The sequence below is a fragment of the Aedes aegypti genome, chromosome 1 (assembly GCF_002204515.2).
Source record: "Aedes aegypti strain LVP_AGWG chromosome 1, AaegL5.0 Primary Assembly, whole genome shotgun sequence".
In the NCBI taxonomy this organism is placed as follows: domain Eukaryota; kingdom Metazoa; phylum Arthropoda; class Insecta; order Diptera; family Culicidae; genus Aedes; species Aedes aegypti.
The window spans coordinates 228,642,007-228,667,461 of record NC_035107.1 but is presented as its reverse complement, the minus strand read 5'-3'; the positions used below and the strand labels follow the sequence as shown (position 1 = coordinate 228,667,461).

General features: G+C 35.4%; 1 protein-coding gene across 6 annotated transcripts in view; it reads left to right on the top strand.

Moving 5' to 3' along the window:
- The window catches only part of LOC5580164 (large neutral amino acids transporter small subunit 1), a 104,790-nt gene that overhangs the window by 42,143 nt on the left and 37,192 nt on the right, over window positions 1-25,455 (top strand). For 4 of the 6 annotated variants that reach the window (XR_002498579.1, XR_002498578.1, XM_021837241.1 and 1 more), the window contains exon 2: window positions 17,296-17,613. Coding sequence is in view for 3 of the 6 variants with exons in the window: in XM_021837241.1 (XP_021692933.1) it covers window positions 17,362-17,613 (252 nt within the window). In the remaining 3 variants the exon portion in view is untranslated. Of the gene's footprint in view, window positions 1-16,263; window positions 16,523-17,295; window positions 17,614-25,455 lie in introns of those variants that run through there. The other 2 variants (XR_002498577.1, XM_021837239.1) reach the window with 1 other exon arrangement.

Here is a 25,455-nt window from a genome sequence, read left to right as displayed (position 1 = left end):
GCCGGCGTTGAAAACAGTTCCATTGATTGTGCTGTATCTGCTGCACTGAGAGCAGCTGTCATGATTTTTAGGTCAAAAGCTATTGTGCTTATATGTAGCCAATGAATTTTATAGGAAATCCATATATTTCATCATGCTGAAGGAATGGAGCGAGATGCCCGTTGTTCTTGATTTTCTAGTGAAACATTTTATTATAACGATGAACTGTTGTATTTTGACCACTCGCTATGTCACAGTTTGCCGTTAGTTATGAGACGAATGAAAACTGATTGCGACCGAAATGAAAATAGGTACGACGAATCGTAAAAACTAGGTATGACTTTGAAATACTCTGAAAAATCCATTTTTGAACCGATTCTCGCTTATTAAGTTTTATATGAAAGATAAGAAACTGGGGAACATTTTTTGTAAGTATGGCCACTCTGGACATTAGGGCTGGTACATATCATATCCAGAAGTGCATACGCATGCATGGTACGACGGTTCAAATTTCACGATTTTTCTGTCGGATTTACAAGAGCACCAAGGGTACTAAAAATTAGCTATGGTCGGATTTGGTAGGCAAATTCCGGAACCGATTCCGGTAGGATGTGATGTGGACATTTTTGGACCATCATTTAGTCCTATCATGTGACAACTCGAAATTCGTGGTTTTTTCATCCAAATCTCAATATACACCATACCAAATACCAAACATAAAATTCTTAAGGACTACCAAAATGCTAATCATTACATATACTTTTCAATTTGATTAAATGGACACATTGATGAGAAATTTGTGAAAAAGTTACACGTCTTCTCGGTTAGAATCGAACTCACGACTCCCTGTTCACTAGATAGAGAGCGTTACCGCTACACCACGAGAGGACTCATGGACGCAGAAGTTAACCTGATGTAGATTTCAGCTCAATAATCACGTGGTCCTCTTTCACAAAACGCACTTCTTTCGGAAGAATTAGATGCCCATACAAACACAACGCTTTCTATTGTATATGCAATGCCTAGCCCGAGAGTGCATTAATTATTAGGTATTAATATACCACACACTACTCGCCAACGACGTGCTGGCTGAGATTTAGTGCGGGCTCCCAATGTGTAACTTTTTTGCAAATTTCTCATCAATTTGTCCATTTAATGCAATTGCAAAGTATATGCTATGTTTAGTTTTTTGGTGGTTATAAAACTTTCACTAATCTGGTTAGCCGTAAACCACGAATCATAACTGAAATAAGTTAAAGAATCTTGTTTCTGGCGTATCGTCACAACCAAGACAGAGTCTGCTTCTCAGCATTATTGCGATGGGATTCTTCAAGCAATTACTTCTCGAATTCCTTGAGGAATACCTCCTGGAAAATTGCTATGTGAATTGTATCAAGGATTTTTCCAGGTAATCTTCAAGGAATTTCCTCAGGAATTCGTTCTGGCCTTCTAAGAATTCCTCCGGATTCCTCTAAAAATTCCTCCAAAGATTAACCAGGAGAGATACTACAGGAATTTTACCAGAAAAAACTCTGGGATTTTTTCAAGGATAACATTAGACAAATTTCTACCTAGATTTATCCAGGAAAACCCCTCCATGGATTCCTTCAGATGTTTCTCCAAAATATTCTCCATTGATTCCTCCTTGGATTATCCAGGGATTTCTCCAGAAATATCTCTACAGGGATTTCTCCAGGAATTCATCTCGCATAATCTTCACAGTAATTCTTCCAGGAATTTCTCCTAAAATTACTCCAGGGATTCCTCTTCAGATGCTTCCAGGAATTCATTCAGCAACTTACCCAGGTAATCCTTTAGACTTAGAGATTCCTACAGGAATTTCTCCAAAGACTCCTCCAGGGATGCTTCCAGGTAAACCTCTACAGGGATTCCTCCAGAGATTTACCCAGCAATTTCTTTAGGATTTTTTTTAAGAACTACTCCCAAATTTTTCACAAGGCTCTCTCTAAAAATTGTTCCTGAGATTATTTCAGGAATCCCTCCAGAGATTTCTGCAAGTTTTTTTTTTCTAAGAATTTTCCAAGGATTCTTCCAGGGATTAGACAAGGATTCCTGAAGGGATTTTCTCAGTGATTCATCAAGAGATTACTCTGAGGTTTCTCTCATGTGATATTACAAAGATATCTCCATATTTTTCTCTAGGGTTTGCTCTAAAGATTTGTTCATGCTCTTTTCCTTGAGTTACCTTTAGGGATGGCTCAAAGAATTTCTCCAGTAATTCTTCCAAGAATTTATCCAGTAAAATTTTTTAGAGGAATCCCTGGAGGCACTATTAGAGTAATTTCTAAAAAAAATCATAAATGAGTTCATGAGGGAATCTCAAGAGGAATTTGTACAGCAATTTTCGCAGGCCAATAACGAATCTGTGTTAAATTTCTCGATGATTTCCTGAAGGATTACGTGGAAAAATCTTTGGAGTGATTCATGTAGCGATTCTCTTGAAGATATCCCTACGAAAGTTCTTGAAGGAATATCTTGAAGTAACTTCTTGTAGAATCCCTGGCGGAACTTCTGAATAAATTCCTGGTGGCATCTCTGGAAAAAATCCGGAATACTTCCTGGAGGGATATCGAAAGGAATACCTAGGGAAATTTCTACAAGTATAGTTATAGTTATTTCTGCAGAAATCATTATAGAAATAACAGAAGAAATTCTTCAAGATCCCTGGAGGAATTCCTGGATAAAACCAAAAAGTTTGTAGAGATTTTCCTGGAGGAATCGTAGGAGGTGACTCTGGAAAGATTCCTAGAGATAGAATATCAGGAGAACACATTTGAAGAATCTCTGAAGGAATCTCTGGAAATAAATGCTCGATAAGCTCCCAGAGAAATCCTTGGAGAACTATGATTTATAATTTATGAAGGAATTACTGGAGAAAATCATCATAAAATTCTAGAAGAATCCTTGTAGAGATTTTCCTGCAAAAATCTCCTAAATAATCTAAGGAGGAATCCCTAGAAGAACACCTGATAGAATTCCTGGAGGAATTATTGAAGGTATTTCTAGAGACCTATCGGAACCGGACTAAAAAATCTGGTAACGTGTCATACGTATGAACTTGCGTATGACCTTTAGGATATCATGTGTACCAGTTCTTTCTGATAACCAGTTGTCCTTGTGCCCTTGTGTGCAGAGTGGCCATACTTACAAAAAATATCCAGGTTTCCATTCCCTGGTTTCACATGTTTCATATACGAAAATCAGTTCAAAGTCGATTTTTGATAGTCTTTCAAAGCTATGGGTTATTTTTACCCTTAATACCCAAATGTCATATTTGTAGCTTTTTTTAGCACGAAAATGTGTTTTTTTTTTCAGAAATTAGAAAAAAAAATCAGAGAAAGGCAGGTTTCTATCACTTTTTTTCTACAAAGTTACAGCTTCTTTAGAGTGTCTATTGGTCAAAACTGACCCCAATGTACAGTTAAATGTCGTACTCACCTTTGATTTGGAAATTTTTATTTTGTTTTTTATATGATTAAACTTTTGAACGATGCACATATTTCTATAAAAAATATTACAATAATGTAGTACACTTCATTCAATTCATTGTGTTTGCAATGATTTTTTTTTAATTTTATTTTTTCACTATTTTCTCACAAACTGTAGCTTTGGCATACTGTATCAACAGAACTGCAAAAGATCTCCCGCTGGAAAAGTTCTGGAATTCTGGAGGCCATTTCCAGAAAACATCTTGTCTGTAGCTCATATTTTTCTATAGTATGAAGTTTAATAGATGTTCACAATTCCCCTAGAAAAATTGAAAAATTGTAATCATATCCCATTCTTCGAGGCGCTTGACATCTACAGTATTGGACAAAACATTTGCAATTTTTTCGATTTTCCATACTAAATGATCAACTTTGGTAAGCTAGATCCCAGTTATTTATGGACCGATTTGATTGAATTTTCACAGAACATCAAACATAACTTGAATTTCAACATTTCTGAATAATTTTCCAATCGTGAGCTCAAAAGTTTTAACGAAGTTATTTCTAAAGCACTGTAAAAATTTCATTCAAATCGGTCCATAAATGGATCAGCTATAACCCTCTAGAGTTGACCATTTTGTATGGAAAATCGAAAAAGTTGCAAATGTTTTGTCCAATACTGTATATAGTGGTCATTGCATCTCGTGGTTCTGAAAATGCTTCCGAAAGCATCATATTGAAAAAATCATGAAGTTCGATAACCTAATCGATATGTCCCAAATCGACAATCTCACATTCTGAATATACTTTGAAAGCATCGCTTTCAAAAAACTTGAAGTTTGATAACTGAAACTAGTCCAAAGTTACCCGTCAATTTTACAAAATGTTATGAACATTTGAATTAAAGCAAAATTTCGCCTATTTCAATAGTTTTGCTAACAGCCTGTATTCACTATAATAATGCAACCCACCAAATCTAGCAAAATCCTAAGAGATTTGTTCAAAATTTGAAGTACGCCCTTTATAAATTTTACATCCTGATTTTTCGTTAATACTGGTATATCTCATGACCTATAGGGCAATTCTCAACGGAATAAATGATCTTCATACCAAAAGGCACAACTTTTGAGAACATGTCGTAGCGGTATTCTCATTTTTCATAATGTTTTGGTATAAATACTCATAAAATGACAATTTCTCACATTATCTATTTATAATTTATAAACCGTGTATATTAAAGCATCTCAAGTAACCATTAGGCACGATGATAACCCAAGTTACCAAATAGCTCTAAAATTCACCTTGCGTGCTAGTATAGTGCTTTAATACGGCTGGCATACCTAATTTTAGCTACCTATATAATAGCCCTATAAGGACGAACAAGCGGGCTAGTGGTTACTTGGGAATACGGCAACTTGATGTTTTACAGCTTTACTTACGCATATAATGCTATAATAATGCCAGAAAAGGCGGAATATTGTGCAAAGATATAACCGTGCTTCTCTGCACCACTAATGCCAATATTAAACCATGTGAGAAACGTCAGTTGTTTTTGCCCGATTTTCAGGGCTATTTTTTTTTTTTGCACTATCGCTTACGCAGTCAGATAAGTTTTGCGTAAGCGGCCAAGCAACTAATACACGAAGTCATTGAATGAATAAATGAATAAAATAACTCAAATAACAAGCAAAAATAAAATGTTTCAAAGAAGTTCTTGCAATCATATTATCTTCAATTTTAAGGTTTTTTCGTCTTTATTACGATGATTGCCACATTTGAATCCTTGTTATATGGCGATGAAAATTCCTCATTTGCGTCTCGAACCTGCGACACTCGTAATGTTTGAAGTTCTGCTCCTTATTAATTTTAGATTGGCTTTTCAGTCTTGACAAAATTAAAAACTGTTGGACAAAATAAATTAACAGTTTTTATTTTTTTAATTTTTAATTTTGTCAAGACCGAAAAGCCAATCTAACATCAACGAGGAACTACAGTTCCTTAGGCTACAGAACATGATAGACCAATTTAACTATCACTTTTCCTGATCATAAAATCTGATTGTGGTGGTGAGAAGATGTATGTTTTGCTCCCTTTTACCAATGCATGCAAGCACTAAGCACGTGGTATATCTCTCGTAACACTGGATAGCACAACATACGAATATAGAGCTCTATATTGTGGAAGTGCTATTTTTAGACGTGTAAGCATTTGTAGTGCTATAATGATGCCTGTATGCATCTATGGTGCTGATTAATGGCATATTATTAGTGCTAATAGTCACTGGTATGTCTGCCTTTCACAAAAATATGCTCTTGATCAGCACAAGCAAGTTTGCTGAACATATTGATACCCTACAAACGATCCATATTCATGTTTTGGTCATATCAACACTTCAGTGTTCGTGATGTTGTATTTTGTACGCAAACAGGTGGAAACCCGTTGCTCTTCGTACATAGGATCAGCGCGGTGCTTGAGGGCTGCACGATAAAATAAGGGTTATCGAATTTTGTAACTATTGTGGTAAGATCCCAATTTTTGAACGGTTTGATTTCGCGTTAAATATTAAAAGCACGTTAAAAGCACGACCTGTTCAACGTTTAGCGAGAAATTACTCTACACATACACATTTCTAAACAGTTTGTATACTTTTTTAAAAGTTGACACTGTTCATTCATTAAATAACGATAAAATTAACAATATGATTTTCTGACTTATATATGATTTTTTTTTATAGAATTCAGGTTTATATGTCTGTATGTGTCAGATAGACTTCATTTGAATAATCATCGATGTCAAGCTAATTCTCATGTTAAGAAAATGCAATCGTGGAGCTTTAAAAGACATAAGGTACCGCGGGGCAAGTGGGAACGAAAAAAACGATAGTTCAAACAAATTGTTCAATAAAATATTCAAATGTCAATATTTTTCAAATCCAACAACACAATCACCTTTTGGCAACATATTTGCTGGTGTGTGCATGAAACTAATCGAATAATTTCGAAATTGTGAAAACCTTGGAAGAAAGTTTTAGAATGAGCCAATGGACGCAGTTACCTCGCTAAGCGGGGCAAGTGGGACACATCCAGTTTCATGCGTCAATCCACATCAGTAAGTCAATCATTACAATAATAGGATTGATAAGTCATAGATTTTTAATTTTAAGTACATATTTGATGTATATAAGGGATCAACCATAAAATACGTTACGTTTTAGGAAGAAACCCTATATTTAATAGTATGTCACCTCACATTTAATATTAACTAAAAATTCCTCAATAAAAGCGTAAAGAGGAATTAAACGTGTTCAAAATATATCATTAATAAGTTCTTAATTAAAATGTAGCACATAAACAATCAATAATTGACGAAATTATAAATATGTTTTGTTATTATTTATATACATGACAGAAAACCACCTTATGGGATGGAATTGTTTGCCATCACTACTTAATTTGGTAGAAATAACAAATAAAGTTCAAATAATATAGAAAAGTAATCGTTCTCATGATGCATTTCAAATTTCAGCTGTGTGTTTGTTCAATTTTGAAGTCGTATTTCAAAAATGAAACATTAATTAAAAAATAAAGAATAATAATACTTTTCTTCTCCCTCTTATGCAATTACGTAATTTGTGGTTGACCTTTTTTAATCAAAATCATTAGTTTGAATGTTTTAGTGCTACTCTCTAGCAAAATGTATGAAACGTGTACGAAAAGTTTTGATTCTGGTTTTTGTTTTGATAGGTCCCACTTACCCCAGGTACAAATATATTTTGGGGTAAGATAGACCATCGAATATTTCATATGAAATGAAAACAAAATACTGGTTTATCGTTAGCAGCTTGTAATAATACTAAAAATTATTGCTTACTGATGGAAATTCGATTTAAAACACATTTATTTTTTGCGAGTCAATGCAAGACGTGAAACGTGTCACAATTTGTCATGCAAGTTGAAAATGGCGCTGAACTGACAACTGTTACATGAACCACATGGTAATAAAAATAACAATATGTTTAGTACTAAATACATTCCTTGTCATTGTATCTTCAACTTTCTAGAAGAATACCCCCATGAAAAACTTTTCCTAGTTGAGCTATGACGAAACGCCCCACTTACCCCGGATTCTCACATGCCCCGGGGTACCTTACTTCTGTTAAAATTTGTTTATCTTAAAAGCTTATCGAGCAACTTATCTATTAATAGAATCATCGAATTATTTATTGATCAAATCTGACTGTGATTTTTGCATTGACGACGCGTTGTTTATCTATTTTTGCCCAGATAAAAACAAATTATTTGTTTTCCAAAATAAGACGTTTATGTTCATTAACATCTGAAAGGATTTTTAAAGTAAGTTCTGTCGCACGAGCCCAAGTATCGTGCGTTGATGCTGTGTACGAAAAACGAGGCTTTATTCCTGTTTGTGTTCAAAGTACGACATAACGAAAACTGTAATGTTAGTATGTACTAAGTAGCATAGTATGTAAAGTACATTTTCGTGAAAGACAGTCATGCTGTTACTGTACTGTTCACAAAATTGTGTCTTTTTGTATGGAGAACAATTCGTCCGAAAGTTGCATATTTCCAATAGTTTTTAAAGCAAAGTTGTACTAACGAAAGATTAAGTATATTTTTAGAATTTTGACCGCTTAATCGCCCATAGTGGGTTAGTTGCACCAGTGGAAATCCCATAAGCCAAGTTCGGACTGGATGCGTAGTTCATTAGCACATGACCAGTCAAGCAGTTATGGGCTTTTTAGAGACTTACACCATCAGCTAAAAAAAAATCCCCCCTAGAGTCATTGAAACGTCTACACCGGCTAAATCATATCTAGATATGATTGTCATCGTGTTTACCGCTATTGGATGTCTACAAAATCGGAGAAGCCGAAAAACAAATCACGTTCGCTTGTGTATTACGCGTGTCCGAGAGCTTTAAATTTATTGGATACGACGCGCTGTGACGTCAAGTAGCTCCAGCATAAGATATAGCGAACACGAAACGTGGAGCAAGCATTGACGTGCCTCCAAGATATGAAGGTCAGCAAGTTAAGTTTTTTGCGCTTCCGCTCGCGATGGTTGTTTTCGGATGGATGGATGTGAGGTTGACTGAAGGAGGGCAGAGAACGTGGGTACCGAATTGTAGTATTGATGAGTTTCTAACTCAAGTCAAATTCGATGATTGATTGTATTGCTTTCGAGTTTGTTTGTTTATCTAAAATTGTTATAGTAAAGAAAGTTTGTTCAATCGCAATCGTATATCGTGTGGCAGATACGATGATACTGTATGTCCAGGGAAGTCAAGGAAATTTCCATTACGAAAAGATCTTGGACCGACCAGAAATCGAATCCAGACACCTTCAATATGGCTTTGGTTTTTAGGCCCCACATGATTCACAAATTTGTGTTCTTCGAATTTCAAATTGCATCTTCGTTTTTGCCATTACACATTCAATAATTTTGTAGAACCATTTCAGACAAAATTACAATATAATTTTAATGGCCCAATGGACATTTTTTGATAAATACATTTGCATCTTTTTGCAAGAAACTTTATGAAAATTAAATACATAAACTTTATTGCAACTAACTAAGCATCTAGTTGCCAATACGGTCTATTTTTTTGTTTTTACTGACAGCTCTAGGCATTCGATAGTTTATTAGGCTATTCGTCGATCTTATCTTTGAGATCAGATAATCACTGTCAAGGATAGTACAAACCTTTGGTTATCCTACCTGAATATTCTAATGCGTTTAGTATGTCCTCCCTATCCTACCTACTAAATTCAGAAGAGCACACGAACTTTTGGTTTAGCGAGGATTCGAACAATAAGCAGCACCCTAATATAAGCGTTGCATGACGTGTTATTTACATCAAATAATGAAAACCTGAATCTACAAGTTCATGTCGAATCGACAAAATCTAAAAATTCATTCATTTCCATGAATTAGCAAAGAGCTTACTTCAGCACAACATTATCGCAACTGAAAAGAGTGACGCAATTTGGTTCGCTAAGAACAATCCAACCTATTGTGCCTATTTCAACCAAACGTTCCCCGAATCAACTTATTTCAGTGTGACTTCTTACGACAAACTATGTTCAGTAAGAAGGCCAGTTTGGTTAGCTCTCTCTCAACTAGGAAGTGATGGCACTTATATAACATTGCATTTGTCACGTGTTTCAATGTGAAATGAATGATTGGAAAAAAAAAGTGGAAGTAAATACTTCGAAAATCACAAAATCGACAGTTCAAGTTGCAAAGGAAACGTATTGTCAATAAGAAGCAAATGAACCTGTTCTGGAAGTAAATTTGAGCGCAACCGAAATAACCGGAATCCGAGATGTTCCAATACACGATGGCAGCATTCATTATTTCGGTTCTGTTTCTAAGCGGATGACTTGGAAAATAAATATGTATTGTTGTTGTTCGTTAGTTTTTCAAGACGTTCAATTGGATAACAAATCAAGAAGAAGCTTACTTGCTGTTTACCGATAATCTTCAGTTGATTGAATTTGATCGTCATACGTATTACGATGAGAATGCTGGTAACATACAGAAAAACTCTGCAAATTTTAATACGGCGTACAACTCTATTATTATTAAGGGCCCTATTTTATAAGTCGAGTCGATCAAAATGACACGACACTGTCGACCGAAAAAAGATGCTCGACACGGCTCTGTCACTCTAGTATTTCGACAGTTGTGACAGAATTACTGTGGGAATCGACGCGTGATTTCTGAAATATGTATGGTTGCTTGTAGATCGACAGTCACTATAGACGAGTCACATGAATCTGCTCGATTCAATATGAATGGCATAAGAGAAAAAAAAAACTAATTGAACTTTAACACTTCACTTTTGCAAAAAATATATACTAAAATCACTAATAAGGCGAGCAAAATACCTTTAAACTCTAATATGTTGCTTATCTTGACAGATGGGCCTATTTCGTCTGCGACTTACAGGCTTAAAGTAACCAATACATTTTGGACCTCTATATATTTTGGACCCCCTGGGCCATTTTCCTGGAAATTTCCCAGTTTAATTCGAAAGACCAACTCAATTCGCATGCCATTTGGAAAGATTGGACTATTCCACACTTGCATCGACCGTTTGTACATAGAAAATGTGTTTATTTTATCTGAAATTTATTTAATTTAATCAGTTCATCCATGCAACCGTTACAACACGTTACACACAGAAATTGAAGCCGTCAGAAATTTTTCAAATGTAAACAAAAACTTTTTTCAAGATTCTGAACTAAAAGCGTAGAGTTCCTACGGTTTTCCATTGTCAATCGATTGATTATATAGAGTATATAGAGGTGCCGTGAGCTTTGTCGCCAAATGATAAAAAATGCCGGAGGTCCAAAATATATACTTTGAGGGTCAAAAATGTATTGGTGTGTCCAAAATAATGAAAAACACTGCTTCACAATTCAATTATTTTCGATGTTTCTTGGATCCTACATGACCTTTTGGGCATTTTTATCTCGTAGTGGAAGTTTTTCTCTACATTTAAGCATGTTATTTGACTTGGTTACGCTGTGCAATTAATTAATTGGGACAAAAAACTAAAATCACATCCTTAGGGGGTCCAAAATACGACCGTTACCCTATTCAGTGTCGAAGAAATCTGTACGTCGCAGACGAAATAGGCCCATCTGTCAAGATAAGCAACATATTAGAGTTTAAAGGTATTTTGCTCGCCTTACTAGTGATTTTAGTATATATTTTTTGCAAAAGTAGAGTGTTAAAGTTCAATTAGTATTTACATTTTCTCTTAAACATACTCTAATAATCCCTTCCATAAATTTAATAAAAAAGTGTAATGAAGTAATGAAATGTAATTCGCTATATTCACCTTAATCGATTTTATTTGTGCAGTGTTTCCAGCTACCAAAAAAACATGATCAATTTTTGACTACCACATACCGCTCCTCCATCGTACGGGTTTTTGATTTCCTTATATGCTTAATTTTTTTTTTGTCACACGACCGAAATGACAAAACCACTTAAATGTATCACTTAAAAAAAAATCGCTAAATAGCCCTGTAACAGCCGACTTCAATTTCATCTCGGATCTTTTTGCAAAGGTAACAATCAATCATACTTTTTGGGCAAGGTACTAATGTATTGATAAGATCTAAAACTTTGACGTGTCACAGATTGAGATAACGACACGTCTCTGCTTCGTATATATTTTGCCATGTTTATTTTTTATCGTTTCATCTTCAATTACTGCGATTGTGTCAGCTAAATTAATTGGGTTTCAGTTGATTGGAATGTAGCAAACTTAACTGATACTATCACGGGAGTAAAATAAATATATATGTATTTTTTCAACAAAGCAGTTGGTTATTTACATCTCGATGTTCAAAGGATCATAGACATAGAAAGAGATCGAGACAAAGATTTTTTTTTAATGAGTGGGTGCCATCTTGTAAATCAAAACTGGGAAAAAAAAATTAACCAACAGATGTCACTGTGTGGAGCCTTCCTTAGCCGAGTGGTTAGAGTCCGCGGCTATAAAGCCATGCTGAAGTTGCCTCGGTTCGACTCCCGGTCGGTCCAGGATCTTTTGGTAATGGAAATTTCCTTGACTTTCCTGGGCTTCGAGTATCATCGTACCTACCGCACGATATACGAATGCTAAAATGGCAACTTTGGCAAAGAAAGCTCTCAGTGAATAACTGTGAACACTAGGCTGTCCCAATGTGGACGTAATACCAAGAAGAAGAAGATGTCATTGTGTTTTCGAAACACTAGAATCGAAACACTGGATCGGTCCCTTACTGTAGTCTCGTAACTTTTGATTATAGACAAACTGGTGAAACACATAGAAAATCTTCTTTTTTACGACAAGTCACACATTGGAAAGAGCCTACTTCTCAACTTAGATTTAAAGGTACTTCCACTGAGGGCTTTCTTCGCCAATTGACCATTGTTGCATGTGTATAGGGGAGGTGTACCAATAATGGATGTTTTTAGCCGGGTTTCTAAAACGTAAGCATGACTTCTTTATGTTAATTACTAGTTGGAAGCTTGGCAAAATAGACGAAACAACCAGGTTAATATTCAATTGGCTTAAGGCTTCTACAAATTGTTTCAAAAATCGTTGACTTTCGTGTTCATGACATTTCTGGCACAAATTAAAGACTATTTGTTTGATTGTTGTTCGTAGGCACGCTTAGGAGAGTCGAATTGGGCATCTCAGAGAGCCGGAGGAGGTGTAGGGTTTTGAAGGATAATATGGGGTCGTGACGGACTTTGGTTTCAGGTTGGCCGATTGCGCTGCAGAATCGTTACCCGTTCTGTGGTATAGTTGGTTAACCCGCCCAGTCTAAGACTATCAATTAATTGCACAAAACAAACTCAAAATATATATGGAAGTATTGATAGATGATCATTTTTAGACCTCCTTTCTCCTCCTCGTTATAGGTTTTGTATGGAAAATTTAAAATTTTGGTATGGACCGCAATACTACAGAAGACCCGTCGACGTTACGTCATATTTAAACGATCTCATGCACGCTTATAAGTAATAAAGTGATTGCTTACAACATTTTCCAGAAAAGTTTTGTTAAATTGATATTAAATGAATTAAAATCAAAGGGCTTCTTCTTGGCATTATGAGCACTTCCACAGTTATTAAATGAGAGCTTTCTTTGCCAGAATTGCCATTTTCACATTCGTATATTGTGTGGCAGGTACGATGATACCCTATGTCCAGGGAAGTCAAGGAAATTTCCATTACGAAAAGATCCTGGACCGACCTGGGATCGAACCCAGACACCTTCAGCATGACTTTGTTTTGTAGCCGCGGACTCTAACCACTCGGCTAAGGAAGGCCCCAAATCAAAGGGCTGATAAGATGATAAAGTAGTAAATAATATTCTTATTATCTTTATTCAAGGGATTTTCAGCCATGGTTGGTTCATATTGAAAAGGGTGTAAATGATCTCACAAAAACTGTCAAAATGTTGTGAAAATCAAAATACAGAACAAAACAGCATGAATGAACTGAAATTGCCTTCCCGGTTTGTGATTTGTGGGAACGAAAAGCGAAAAATTAATATCGCTGATCTAGACGGAGTTGGTGGAATATTGGCTACCGCTTCTGCTTCATAAGCAGAAGGTCATGGGCTCAATCCCAGGCCTTTCCCTTTGCTCCTAGTTTGTAGTGTTGATAGACTCACTTTCAAAATCTCAATCAATACGCTCTCCTGTGAGAGCAAACTCATTAGAGATCTGCTTCGCAAATCTCACGCTTGAGATTTTGATGTAAAATGAACTCAATCAACTCAAACCGTAAGAAATGATTCAGTCGCAAAACCCGGCAAAAACTCGTGAAATCCGAATGTTGTTGTTTACGTTAGAAAGGATTACTATAATTTTACCAGACTAACAAGAAATTATTGCCGTGTGTGAGTAAACTGTGGAATAACGAGACAATGAGTTAAAAAGGTGAGCCAACTCATCATGATTTTTTGACTGCTGAGTTGTATGATTGACAACTCACGCATGAAAAATCTCAAGCGTGAGTTGTGAGAAATTGAGTTTTTCACAACACTGGTTGTATCTATCGCTTGCTTCTATCTTTACACTCCTAATGTATCACAGCTGATCATTCGATAGAACCAGAGACGGACAAAAAACCCGTTTCCCTACGCTTCCATTCTTCCATCATTATAGCACGCCTTTCCTTACGCCTGATATATAGGCAGTCTGCTAACCAAACAGCAAACCTCTCTGCCATAGATTTTTTTTTTCTATCTTTATTAACGAGATTTTTAGCCCTGGGCTAGTTCATCTCGGGACCAACGGTTTTACTTCCCTTCCGAAAGAAGTCATCACTGAATTTTTTAGTGACTATCTCGGGGATGGGATTCGATCCCAGGTCCTCGGCGTAAGAGGCGTGTGTTCTAACCACTACACCAGGTCCGTCCCCCTCTCTGCCATAGAAAAATTACCTCTCCTACACCCTTCCCGCATGAACTGGCTTAGACGCACTGGTATATACGGTCTACCGTGGGAGCCAGCATCATCAATTCCCCCCTCTTAACCTCTTTGGTCTGCATTCTTACGTGGCAGGCGCCATTGTTGCCTAAAAATATAAGATCATCAGCACTTATACACTTAGGGTGTCTGTTAGTCCCAAGCATACATCCGGTTGGTTCCTTGAGTAAGTGCAGCTGATCTGGCAATACTGGAGTAGCAACCATGGGCGGCCAATCAAGCTCAAACTCAAGCTCAATGGCCTTATACCAAACGGCTTTATGTCATACGGGGTACAATTTCATTTTAGCGATTCGCTGACTTTTTGATTATTGTAAAGGGGTTCATCGGCAAAAGTATTGCTTACAAAGTGGTTGCCTTTCGCTCGCTTCATAGTTGTGAATCCACTGAAAACAACATTGAAGAAGAAAAAACATAAAGTCACGCGGATAATGAACAAAGGTGTATGGACTTGGCTCTCGTTTATTTTCTATTATTGCTTCCAGCAGAGATTTTCCTTTTTTTATATTGAAGGCTGTTCTTCATAGTTAAACGATTGAGAGTGTTGTCGGTGTTAGAACTTTGATAAGTTTGACCAACATTGCAAAATATAAAATTAATATTGCGTTCTTTGACATAATATTGAATTATATTTTTATTGTATCTACACACAAGAATAATGCTACTTTGGCATTCAATTACAAAACGCTGTATTGCATCTAATATGTTATATTGCACATAAGAGTAAGATGTGACAGAAGTTTCCAGAAAAAAAAACTATAACAGTTGTAAGGGAATAAATATCATACAGTGAACCTTCAACATATTGGCTACAATTTTGCTGAACAAATGTGTGTCATAATATTTACCCATTTTTAGTTATAACAGTTAAAATTGATTGTCTAAAACGAACTTGTGCCCCACAAGTGTGGCAAGTTCAAATCGAGTGTGGGCAAAAGTTCGATGGACAAAACACAAAATATCGAAACTTTTATGACTGGTATACTTAACTCCTCTACTAGCAGATACATTTACATCACAATAACTTTTTCTGATTTTCAATATTTTTGTACCATTTTTTCACAAATTCTTTTCCAGTTTTAACATCTTTGTCGATTATAATCATTAGTCGTCTATATCCGGAGATATTTCGAAAATCCTCGGGGGACCGAAACAATTTAATGCAACCGTTTTTTATTATGTGAGCATTTATGTTATGTTCATCATATTATAATGTTAAGATTCTTGGAGACAACTCAACCGATTTGTATGAATTTTCCAGAGAAACTCCTTATTACCTAACATCGTATAGCCCATATTTTAATTGTTTGATAAATTTAATAAAAACAAAATTTTATATGGGGAATGTCGGTCCCCCATGGAACATCGGAATAGCTTCAAAACCAATTGACCAATGATCAACATCGACGCAGATTCTGAAAATAGAAGAATTTTTGAAAGCTTGTGAAGAGGTAGAGGGTAGATACCAGACATGAACTTATGATTGAATACATTCACTGAATGGTACGGATTGCTACTAGAATTTATTTTTGATACTTATTGTTAGAAGCACTCAGAAGTGCTACGAATTTCCAAGTATGTTGCATAAATCTTGTTGATGTGTTCATCGCACATATTAATTACACGTCATAAAAAAGAGCTATGATGATTACAGATGAGTCTGACACCATCAAGAAGGTCAAAATTCAACCACTTTCCCCTCCACACGAAAAGAAAAACTGTTTCTGGAAGGTGATATCCAACTACCAACAATAAAGAGTTGAAGTTAGAAGATAACACAATACTCTTTGAACAATGCACCTCGTTTAAACAATATTCAGCCAGTCATCTTTGGGCAGGCCCCGTCTCGAGTCGCTGGGATTCCTTCTCTCGCCATCTACATTGCACCGTTGATCGTTGCAGTAGATCTCCGTTATCTCTTTCTGTTTGTTTCGTATTGTATAGAATAGTGACATCTCTTTTAGTGTGATAATTTGTTATCATTTTTTACACTTGACGTTGCAATAACCAAACATGAGTAGGTGATAAAATTTAAATTGCCAATCAAGCTCCCCAAATCTACCGAAGAGAGGTAAGTGTTCCATGATTGTCATCACAAATTTGCCAGGCTGTGTTTCGAGAGCATTGCGAACCTCGTGGTTACTGTGGCGAATCGTCCATCACAAATTATCACTATTTTTATACGAATGCGAATAATAAGATGAGCGCGTGGCTTCTTAGTTGGTTGTTCGATTTACGGCGTCAGCCACCCTTGCTGATTGATTGCTCTGATAATCGATTTGGCATCAATTTCTAGGGATGCACACATTAAAGCAAACTAAAAGTAGGGGAGATTCTCCCAGTACCGGACAACGAAGCTGATATGTTCATTGTTACAAAACGATTGGTTTCATGCAATCTTGTTTTCCGTTTATGGGAAAAACTATTATTTGCGTAGGGTATCCGCCACTAAGCTGAGTAGCAGGCTTTGTAGTTGGGGCGTTACGCCAAAAAGAAGAAAAGGAAGAAGAACATACACTATTGGTTTGATCGCTTTTTACCATTGGAAAACCATGTAAATCATTGTTTATACAATATTCTGCTCGATTTTGATAACTATGAATGAATTATAAATGTAGGGTTGACCGTATTACAATACGTTATATGGTTTATGTATGATATTTTTATTGGTTGATTGCAGGTGGCTGTTAGTTTGAACAACAAAAAATAACAAACTAACATAAATTTTCCAGATTTATAACATTTAGTTCCAATTATTCTAAAAGAAACTGTCTCTCAAAAGAAACTGTTGCCCCACTTTATTCTACATATGCTAATGATTATTCATTTTCTGTCCCGTTTCAGATCGTTCCATCCTTCCATAAAAATATCGTTCATATTCGAAACCAAAACTAAACCATCAAACCAACAATGGAGGACGATTCCCTGAAGAAGGACATCCGAAAGGATTCGGTGAAAAGTGCCACCAGCAATGGAACGGCTGGCGGTGGGGATGGGGAAATTACGCTCAAACCAAAGATGACCCTGGTCAACGGAGTGACGGTGATTGTCGGGTCGATTATCGGGTCCGGTATCTTCGTGTCGCCAACGGGGGTCCTTATCAACACCGGCAGTGTGAACATGTCGCTGGTCGTTTGGGTGCTGTCGGGGCTGTTTTCGATGGTGAGTATAGTAAACTATGTTACTACACATGTTAAAGAAAATTGAACGTGATTTTCCAGCCTTATAGTGGGATACCTACTTTGCCTTTTGCGCTTGGAAGTTTCTTATTGATTTCAGAATTTAGAATTTGATTCAATTTAGAAAATTCCAAAAACTTTAATCATTGATGTTAAATGAAAGGAATATGAATAAGACAATTCAATTTTGCCAATATATTTTTCAATAGGAAATGCCATTGGAGATTATGTTTTCTTAAGTCAAATTCAAAATTTCTCTTAGTAGGTCATATTAGCCGATGTTATATTACATTTGGAAAAACTTCTATTAACAACAAACTTATTCAAAAGTTCTTTCAAGCACTGACTTTTATTGCAAACGCTACATAAGACCCATAATAAGACTGACTATTTGAACAAACGATATACATTTATCATAATATAAGATTTCTATATAGGGTAGACAGTCCCCTATAGTCGCACTTATTGCTTTTGAGGTCGTCTACAAATCAAATGGCCATTGATTGGGGGATTGGACAGTGGGATTTATCGGCCAAATAATATAACTAGACGGGGCGAGGGAGTTGGTTTAGCACACGTGATTTTATGGAATTCAAGAAAGTGTTGTTTTGGGACATCATAACAGTGTTTTGGGTTGAGTATTTTTGTACAGTACCTGTAAATTTTATACAAATATTTTTCAAGAAATCCAAACGTAGTAAGGAACCTCGGTGTAATATTCCCCAACGCAGCAATATGCCCTACTTCATTTTCACTGAATTGAGTATACCTTTACACGTAAATAATATCATATCTTAATTATCCGCCAAAAAATTATGTTGCGCATATACAGGGTGTTTGCATATTATCCGTACAAACTTTGATGGCTTGCCTCTATGCAAGCAAGATAAGCAAAATGAGCATTTCTATATGGTTGAATGTCTTGACCTTTTATGTTCATAAGAAATAAGTTTGACTCATTTCAAATTCCGTTTTTCGAGCTTTACGACCTCAAAGGACTTGAACCGAATAATTTTCTACTTTCAACCTATCTTGAAGCCAGGATCCTGCACATATCCTCAAACGATAAATGAACTTTTGGATTCATCTCTGTCATAATTTATCTACTATATTCTTTTCTAAGCGCTTGAAAGCCAATGCTGAAAAGCATCCTGAAAATTCCGAAATTTCTTCCAGTATTTTCTTGTCAGCATTAATATTTGCAGCATATCGGTAATATGATACAAATATTAAAATGGCCAGGTCCACTGTGCAGACTTTGTATTGAAGATAATTTAGAAATTGACGGCGATCGGATTATTCACTCATGAATGATAGATTGCTGCGATCTCCGGATTCATATCTGTCAGAATTTATAGAAAAAAAAATCTAAAAGACGACTAGCGGCCCTCGGGAACAACATCTTCGACAAATTTAGATTTGATTACTGCAGTACGAAGCAATCATTTTTAAATTATTAGGAATCATATTGTTTGTTAACATATATATGTATCTTGAATGGTACATTAACATTGTTTTTTATTGTTCCTAATGTGAGACAATCGGTTGGGTAACAAAACGTCGAAAGACAAAACGTCGAAAGCAGAAACGTCTAAGGGACTGTTAGCACTAGAATGTAAATTTCACTTTAACAAATTTTGTTATGCAGTATTTTGTGGAATTGTAACTCAAATATTCAGGATCTCATTTAAGCCGAGCCAATTATACAAACACCATGCACTCAAAACCTCTACATGTACCAATCTCCGATCGGTATCGTGCCGATCGTGTAATCGCGCGAATTCAGTTAGGTATTGTAGGGAAAAAGATTGGCTATATAGTTTAGTCTTGATCTACATTCGATCAAATAAAGTTCGATACGATTTTTGTTAAATCCAAACCAGTTTTTAGTTATTACGCTAGATGCGGAAGAAACTCTATAAAAGTGCCTCGAAACTAAAGTTAACGCGTTGCTCGATATTGCTCGATATTACCGCCCCCCCCCACACGATATACACATGCAAAAATGATCAATCGGCAAAGAAAGCTCTTAGTTAATAACTGTGGAAGTGCTCATAAGAACACTAATCTGAGTAGCAGGCTTTTTCCCAGTTGGGACTTAACGCCAGAAAGAAGAAGAAGTTTTAATTTTAGACAAATTTGGTGTTCTATAAAGTTTTCATACATTTAATTTTGAAGATAATGGTGCTAAAAGTTTCAAAATTGGTCAGAAAATAACGAAGTTATGGTGACTCACTGAAGGCCATTTTTTATAACTTGAAGATTCACTCTCAATATGCTTGTATCACCTCTAAATTTTAATTTTTTTGTTCAAATTTTGAGATTTCTCTTTTAATTTGGTTTGAATTCATAAGAGAACACGAATTTTTGGTTTTGAGAACTTTAGAAAAATAAGACGTAACCTAGTACACAGTCACTACACTAAGATAGACATAAACAAACCAAGAAATCCCTATGATAAACAGAGCAGAGTGCACTTGGAACGAACACTAATAGATCAAAATAAGAAATAACACGTTAGTACTATAAATGTTTTTTGTTATACAATATTTTATGTTTTAAACCGTTTCATAACTAAATAGTAATATGATTACGACATATAGACAGACATATGTTAAGACAGACATTATTGACAACAACAGATCACTAGTAAGTAAAGTACAGGACTCTGTAAATCAATTATAGAACATGAAACAAATTTTTATTTTTCCTGTTGAATAAGGCAACAGTTGCCGAAACGTCGGACAGTAGAAAGAAAAACTGTTGTAATTAAGAATTGAAGACTGATAGCCAAAAATTCCTTCGAAATCCTAAGCATACATAATATATAGATGATAGATCTTGGAATTTCACATTCCTGAACTATTTGAATTTTGATTAATAATGTGTCAGACGTCCTTAGCATTCACAAATACACTTAGACAAATGTGAGCTATCGAAATACAAAGGAATCACTTATGAAAACTCGCCATAATAAATCGGGTTGAAATTCGTAGCTTTGCCATATGAAACCAAAATTTGGAAACAAATTGGAATCGAACCAGGGACTTTGCGATCGATAGGCCCGTGCGTACACCACGCGCCTATCAACGCCTTGATGTAAGTTGATGCTAAAACGATACATAAAGCGTTCGTATTGCAATAACCGTTCCACCTTCCATAAGGCAAAATGTATACATTTCGATAGTCTAGTTCACAGCGTGTAGCCTTCAATAGAACAGCCGAACAAAACTGACCATTCTGCGTGTCTGAAAGGTCAAATTATGTGAAACTACTAAATTCATTTTGGTAAATCAATCCACCGAGCATGCAAAATAGTACTTATTTTTTGTATAAGAATTAGTTTAATTGAAATTTATTATCGATTTCTTGGAATTCACAATATACTTTCAGCCTCCATAAAAAATTCGTTTTTTTTTTATTTATATGGCCATATACAAAACTTTTCCAAATCAGCTTTCAAACTGGGAAAATTGCATGCAAGTTGACTGAAATCGGTAAATAATTAATTTTCAACAATGAATATCTAAACAATCAGACGTTCTATGATATTTCCGAAATACAAGTACATAAGTTCATAGTGGTATTTTGGATCTTGAGACAAAAACTTGTTCCACAGTGTAATTACAGAATTTACCTTATTATGCCGAATTGCTAATTTCAGTAATCATATTTTCCCGAAGGTCCTCAGAAAAATGTATGATTTTGGAAAAAATTAAGATAAATTCATGTAGGTATTTCCTGAGCTAAATTCCATTTCAAAAATTTTATTGAAAAAAAAACATTTTTTTTCATTTTTTCAGAGAAAATCAATATTTATTATAAATATTAAAAGCCTTCAACCATCTCCAAACAAATTTAAAAAAATCCGACCATTTTAAGCCACCTTGATACTGCCCAAGTAACCATAACCACTAATAATAAGCCTTTAATCAGCATCATAGATGCGTTCAAGCATTATAATAGCACTACAAATGCCTACACACCTTATAACAGCACTTCCGCTGCATAGAAACCAATCATTAATGCTTCTAAGCCTGATGCATACAGGCATTAAATAAGCACTTTATTGGCTTTATATTCGCATACAGGGGCTTGTTTAAATGCCATTCAGTGTTTTGACAGATATACCACGTGCTTTGTGTTTGCATATAGTGGTAAGAGGGAGTCAAACATAAATCTTCAAACTACTACAATTGCAGGTTTTATGACGGAGAAAAGTGATGGTTTAAATTGACCACTTTTCTTTCCAATACTATTCATCTTATGTGGCCGAAGGAGCAAAGGAGCATGACTTCAACAACTCAACAATACGGGTGTCGCAGGTTCGAGACGCAAAATGAGGAATTTCATCATCATAAAACAAGGATCAAAATGTGTCAATTGCAAGTCCTCAACAGGATGAAAACCACCAAAATGAATAAGTCTGATACGGAGAAGTACTATTTGAATCATTTTATTACATTTTTGCATACTATTCGAGGTTATCGTTTTCATTCATTCATTTATTTACCTCGTGTACCAGTTGGCCGCATGCGCTCTCTGGCTGTGTACGCGAAAGCACAAAATATTCGCCCTTAAAACCTAGCGAAAACAGCTGACGTTTCTCACGTGGTCTTATATCAGCATTAGTGGTGCAGAGAAGCACGGTTATATCTTGGCACTATAATGGCACGCTATTTCGCCTTTTCTGGCATTTTAATAGCATTATATGCGTATATAAAACTGACATGCATCAAATGATTACCCTACATGCGCATATAATGCTGTTACCGTGCCGCATTATCGTGCTTACTGGTTACTTGGGTGTCTCATTTGGCCTAATTACAGTCAACTCTTTATAACTCGATATTGAAGAAACCATCGAGTTAGGAACGTATCGAGTTAAAAAATACAAACCCATTTCAAATGTGATCCAAGGGACCATCGAGGTAGTCTTGAAAACCAACTTTTACTATGGTTCTCTAACTCGATATCGAGATACGGAATATAGGGTAAGCTAAAGTTGACTGTATTTTATTTTCATTTTGACTAGCATATATATTATTGGTAATGTTGAATATTTTTACCAATTCACTCACAGTCCTTAAACAAATCTTGAATTGTTGGTAGTTCTCGAACGGCCACCGTTTGATTATGTTTTTGAAGTCATGAGCTTCCATAAAAAAAATAGGGCAATAGAGCAATAGGTTGATGTGCTAATATCCATCGTTGATTGATCAGTGAGAACCTGCATTTTTTCCAGTACTGCAGTGAATGATTCTGATACAAACCGATGTCAAACAAGACGGCTATCGCATTGTTAAATAAGATTTTGAAAAATCTTGATCGTTCATTGGAAATAATGCAATGAAATTATTTCTTACCATTTCCTCTATACGTCGCATCCATTTTCATTTTGGCCGCAACCAGTTTTGATTCATCTCAAAATTGGCGGCTTACTGTGATTATAATACAACACTTCAACGTTGTAATAAATTGTTTTACTATAATATTTAGATCTAAGGGCACCATCGTCCATTCCACAGTGGGACGGATAGGGGTTTTAGGAGGAAAGATGGAACTCACGCCTTCAATTGCGATTTTACGTAAAAATGATGTTCTACAAAGTTGTTTCTAATATGAAAACAATTTTTTTGGTCGGAACGAAAATTAGGGTGGCCCTATGTAAAAAAATATAACCATTAAAACTTTTTTATTTTAAGGCATATTGACATAGCTTGTTCTACAACGTTGAAGATCGGAGAATTTTAAGCTGATCTGATAAAAAAGTTTTTTCCTAGCTCAAAAATTGACCGTTTTAGAGCATTTTTCGCTATTGATGTAGGGTGGCCCTTCAAAAATAGGTTTTTGTGCTATATTTTTTTTTATTTTTAGATATCTCATCAAAGTTGTCATTCCTTCGTCTTTAGACGATTGAGACGCATATTTTATGGCCTATACAATTTTGTCGGTGAATAGTTATAAACATTTTTCATGAAAAACAAACGTTTTCTTACATGTAAATGTAGTTGAGGCAAAAAAAAATTTTTTTTTGCATGACAATTATTATCTTTCGGCTTTAAATCGGAATAAAAAATTAATTTATTTCATATTCTTATATACGTACTTCCGAAAAGAGTCAAAGGAGCTCAGCAATATAAATAAGGAGAAAAGTTTTTTGAAAATATCTTCTAAATTTACCTCACGGTTGAATTTCCTGACATGGCTCATCCCAAACTTCCGAATACTTCTGTTCTGGGATTTGCCGGGCTCTTTGGGAAACATTCTGATTGGAAGTAACGAATGCTCAATTACTAGTAATTTGTCCACCGACAAATTACTAGTAATTTGTCCACCGTAGGAGGTATATCGTATCTGGAACGGTATATTACTAGAGTACGATTTCTGATTATGACGCTGACTTTCAAGGCTAGATTAAGAAGAATAACTATATGCATTATTTGATCATGTTTAGATGTTTTGATTAATTAAGGCTATAATTTAGAGATAGCCATGCTTGAAAATTGAAGATTATAGTAAATTTGGGAGTTCCTTCAAAAATCTGTTAGTAACGGTTATTAATATATGAACCAGTCACACGCTCAAAAAAGCGTTCTGGAAAACGTGAACTGTCAAAAATACACCGTGAACTACCATCATTGGTCACAGATACATGATCTAGTTCACGGTGTTTTTTTGCTTGTTGACGAGTTCACGTCTGCGGTTCACGTATACGAGAATGGATTTTTTTCTGTGCATATCATTAGCAAACAGATCCGCCGAAGTATAATACGATTATCGTCACTATCGTCATGTCAACACAATTCATTTTGTTTTCCCAACTATACAAACATATAAAAATGTTTTTTTTTGGTTATCGAAAAGTCTTTAACTTTTCATCAGAAAAAATTGTATCAATATTCTTTTTTTTTTTGGCATCGCGTTCCTACTGGAACAGATCATACTTCTCAGGTTATTGTTGTTAGGAGCACTTCCACAGTTATTTACTGAGAACTTTCTTTGCCATATTTTTCATTTTGCATTCGTATATCGTATGTATTAGTTCCGATGATACTTTATGTCCGAGGAAGTAAATTAAATTTTCATTACGAAAAGACTCTTGTATCTATTTGTTTCCATAAGTTATATCTTTTATGTTTGCGTTTCAATTAGTCTTGAAAGTAATGGGAAGACAATTGTACTAAGATATTTGAAATAATAACATTAATAGCAAAAAATGCTCTAAAACGGTCAATTTTTGAGCTAGGAAAAAACTTTTTTATCAATTCAGCTTGAATTTTTTCGATCTTTAACTTTGTAGAACAAACTATATCAATATTCCGTAAATTAAAAAAGTTTTGATGGTTATCTTTTTTAACATAGGGCCACCCTAATTTTCGTTCCGACCAAAAAAATTGTTTTTATATTAGAAACAACTTTGTAGAACATCATTTTTACGTAAAACCACAATTGAAGGCGTGAGTTCCATCTTTCCTCCTAAAACCTCAAACCGTCCCACTGTGCATTCCTACAGCATGATGAAATATATGGATTTCCTTTAAAATTCATTGATGCCATCAAAATAAAGTCCAAACATATAGGCAAAATTACTTTTGACCGAACAATCATGATAGCTGCTCATAGTGCAATAAAAATACCGCAATCAATGGAACCGTCTTCTACACCAAACAACACACACACACAAAGATGCGCACAAGTTTTTCTTCTCAGTCTGGACGCAGGGCCGTACATTTTCATTTCATTGAAAACATTTTCAGTCATCAACTGTCTGACTCAAGCTTGCCTTTCAATTGAAACTTTATTGTTTCGTTCTAATCCGACA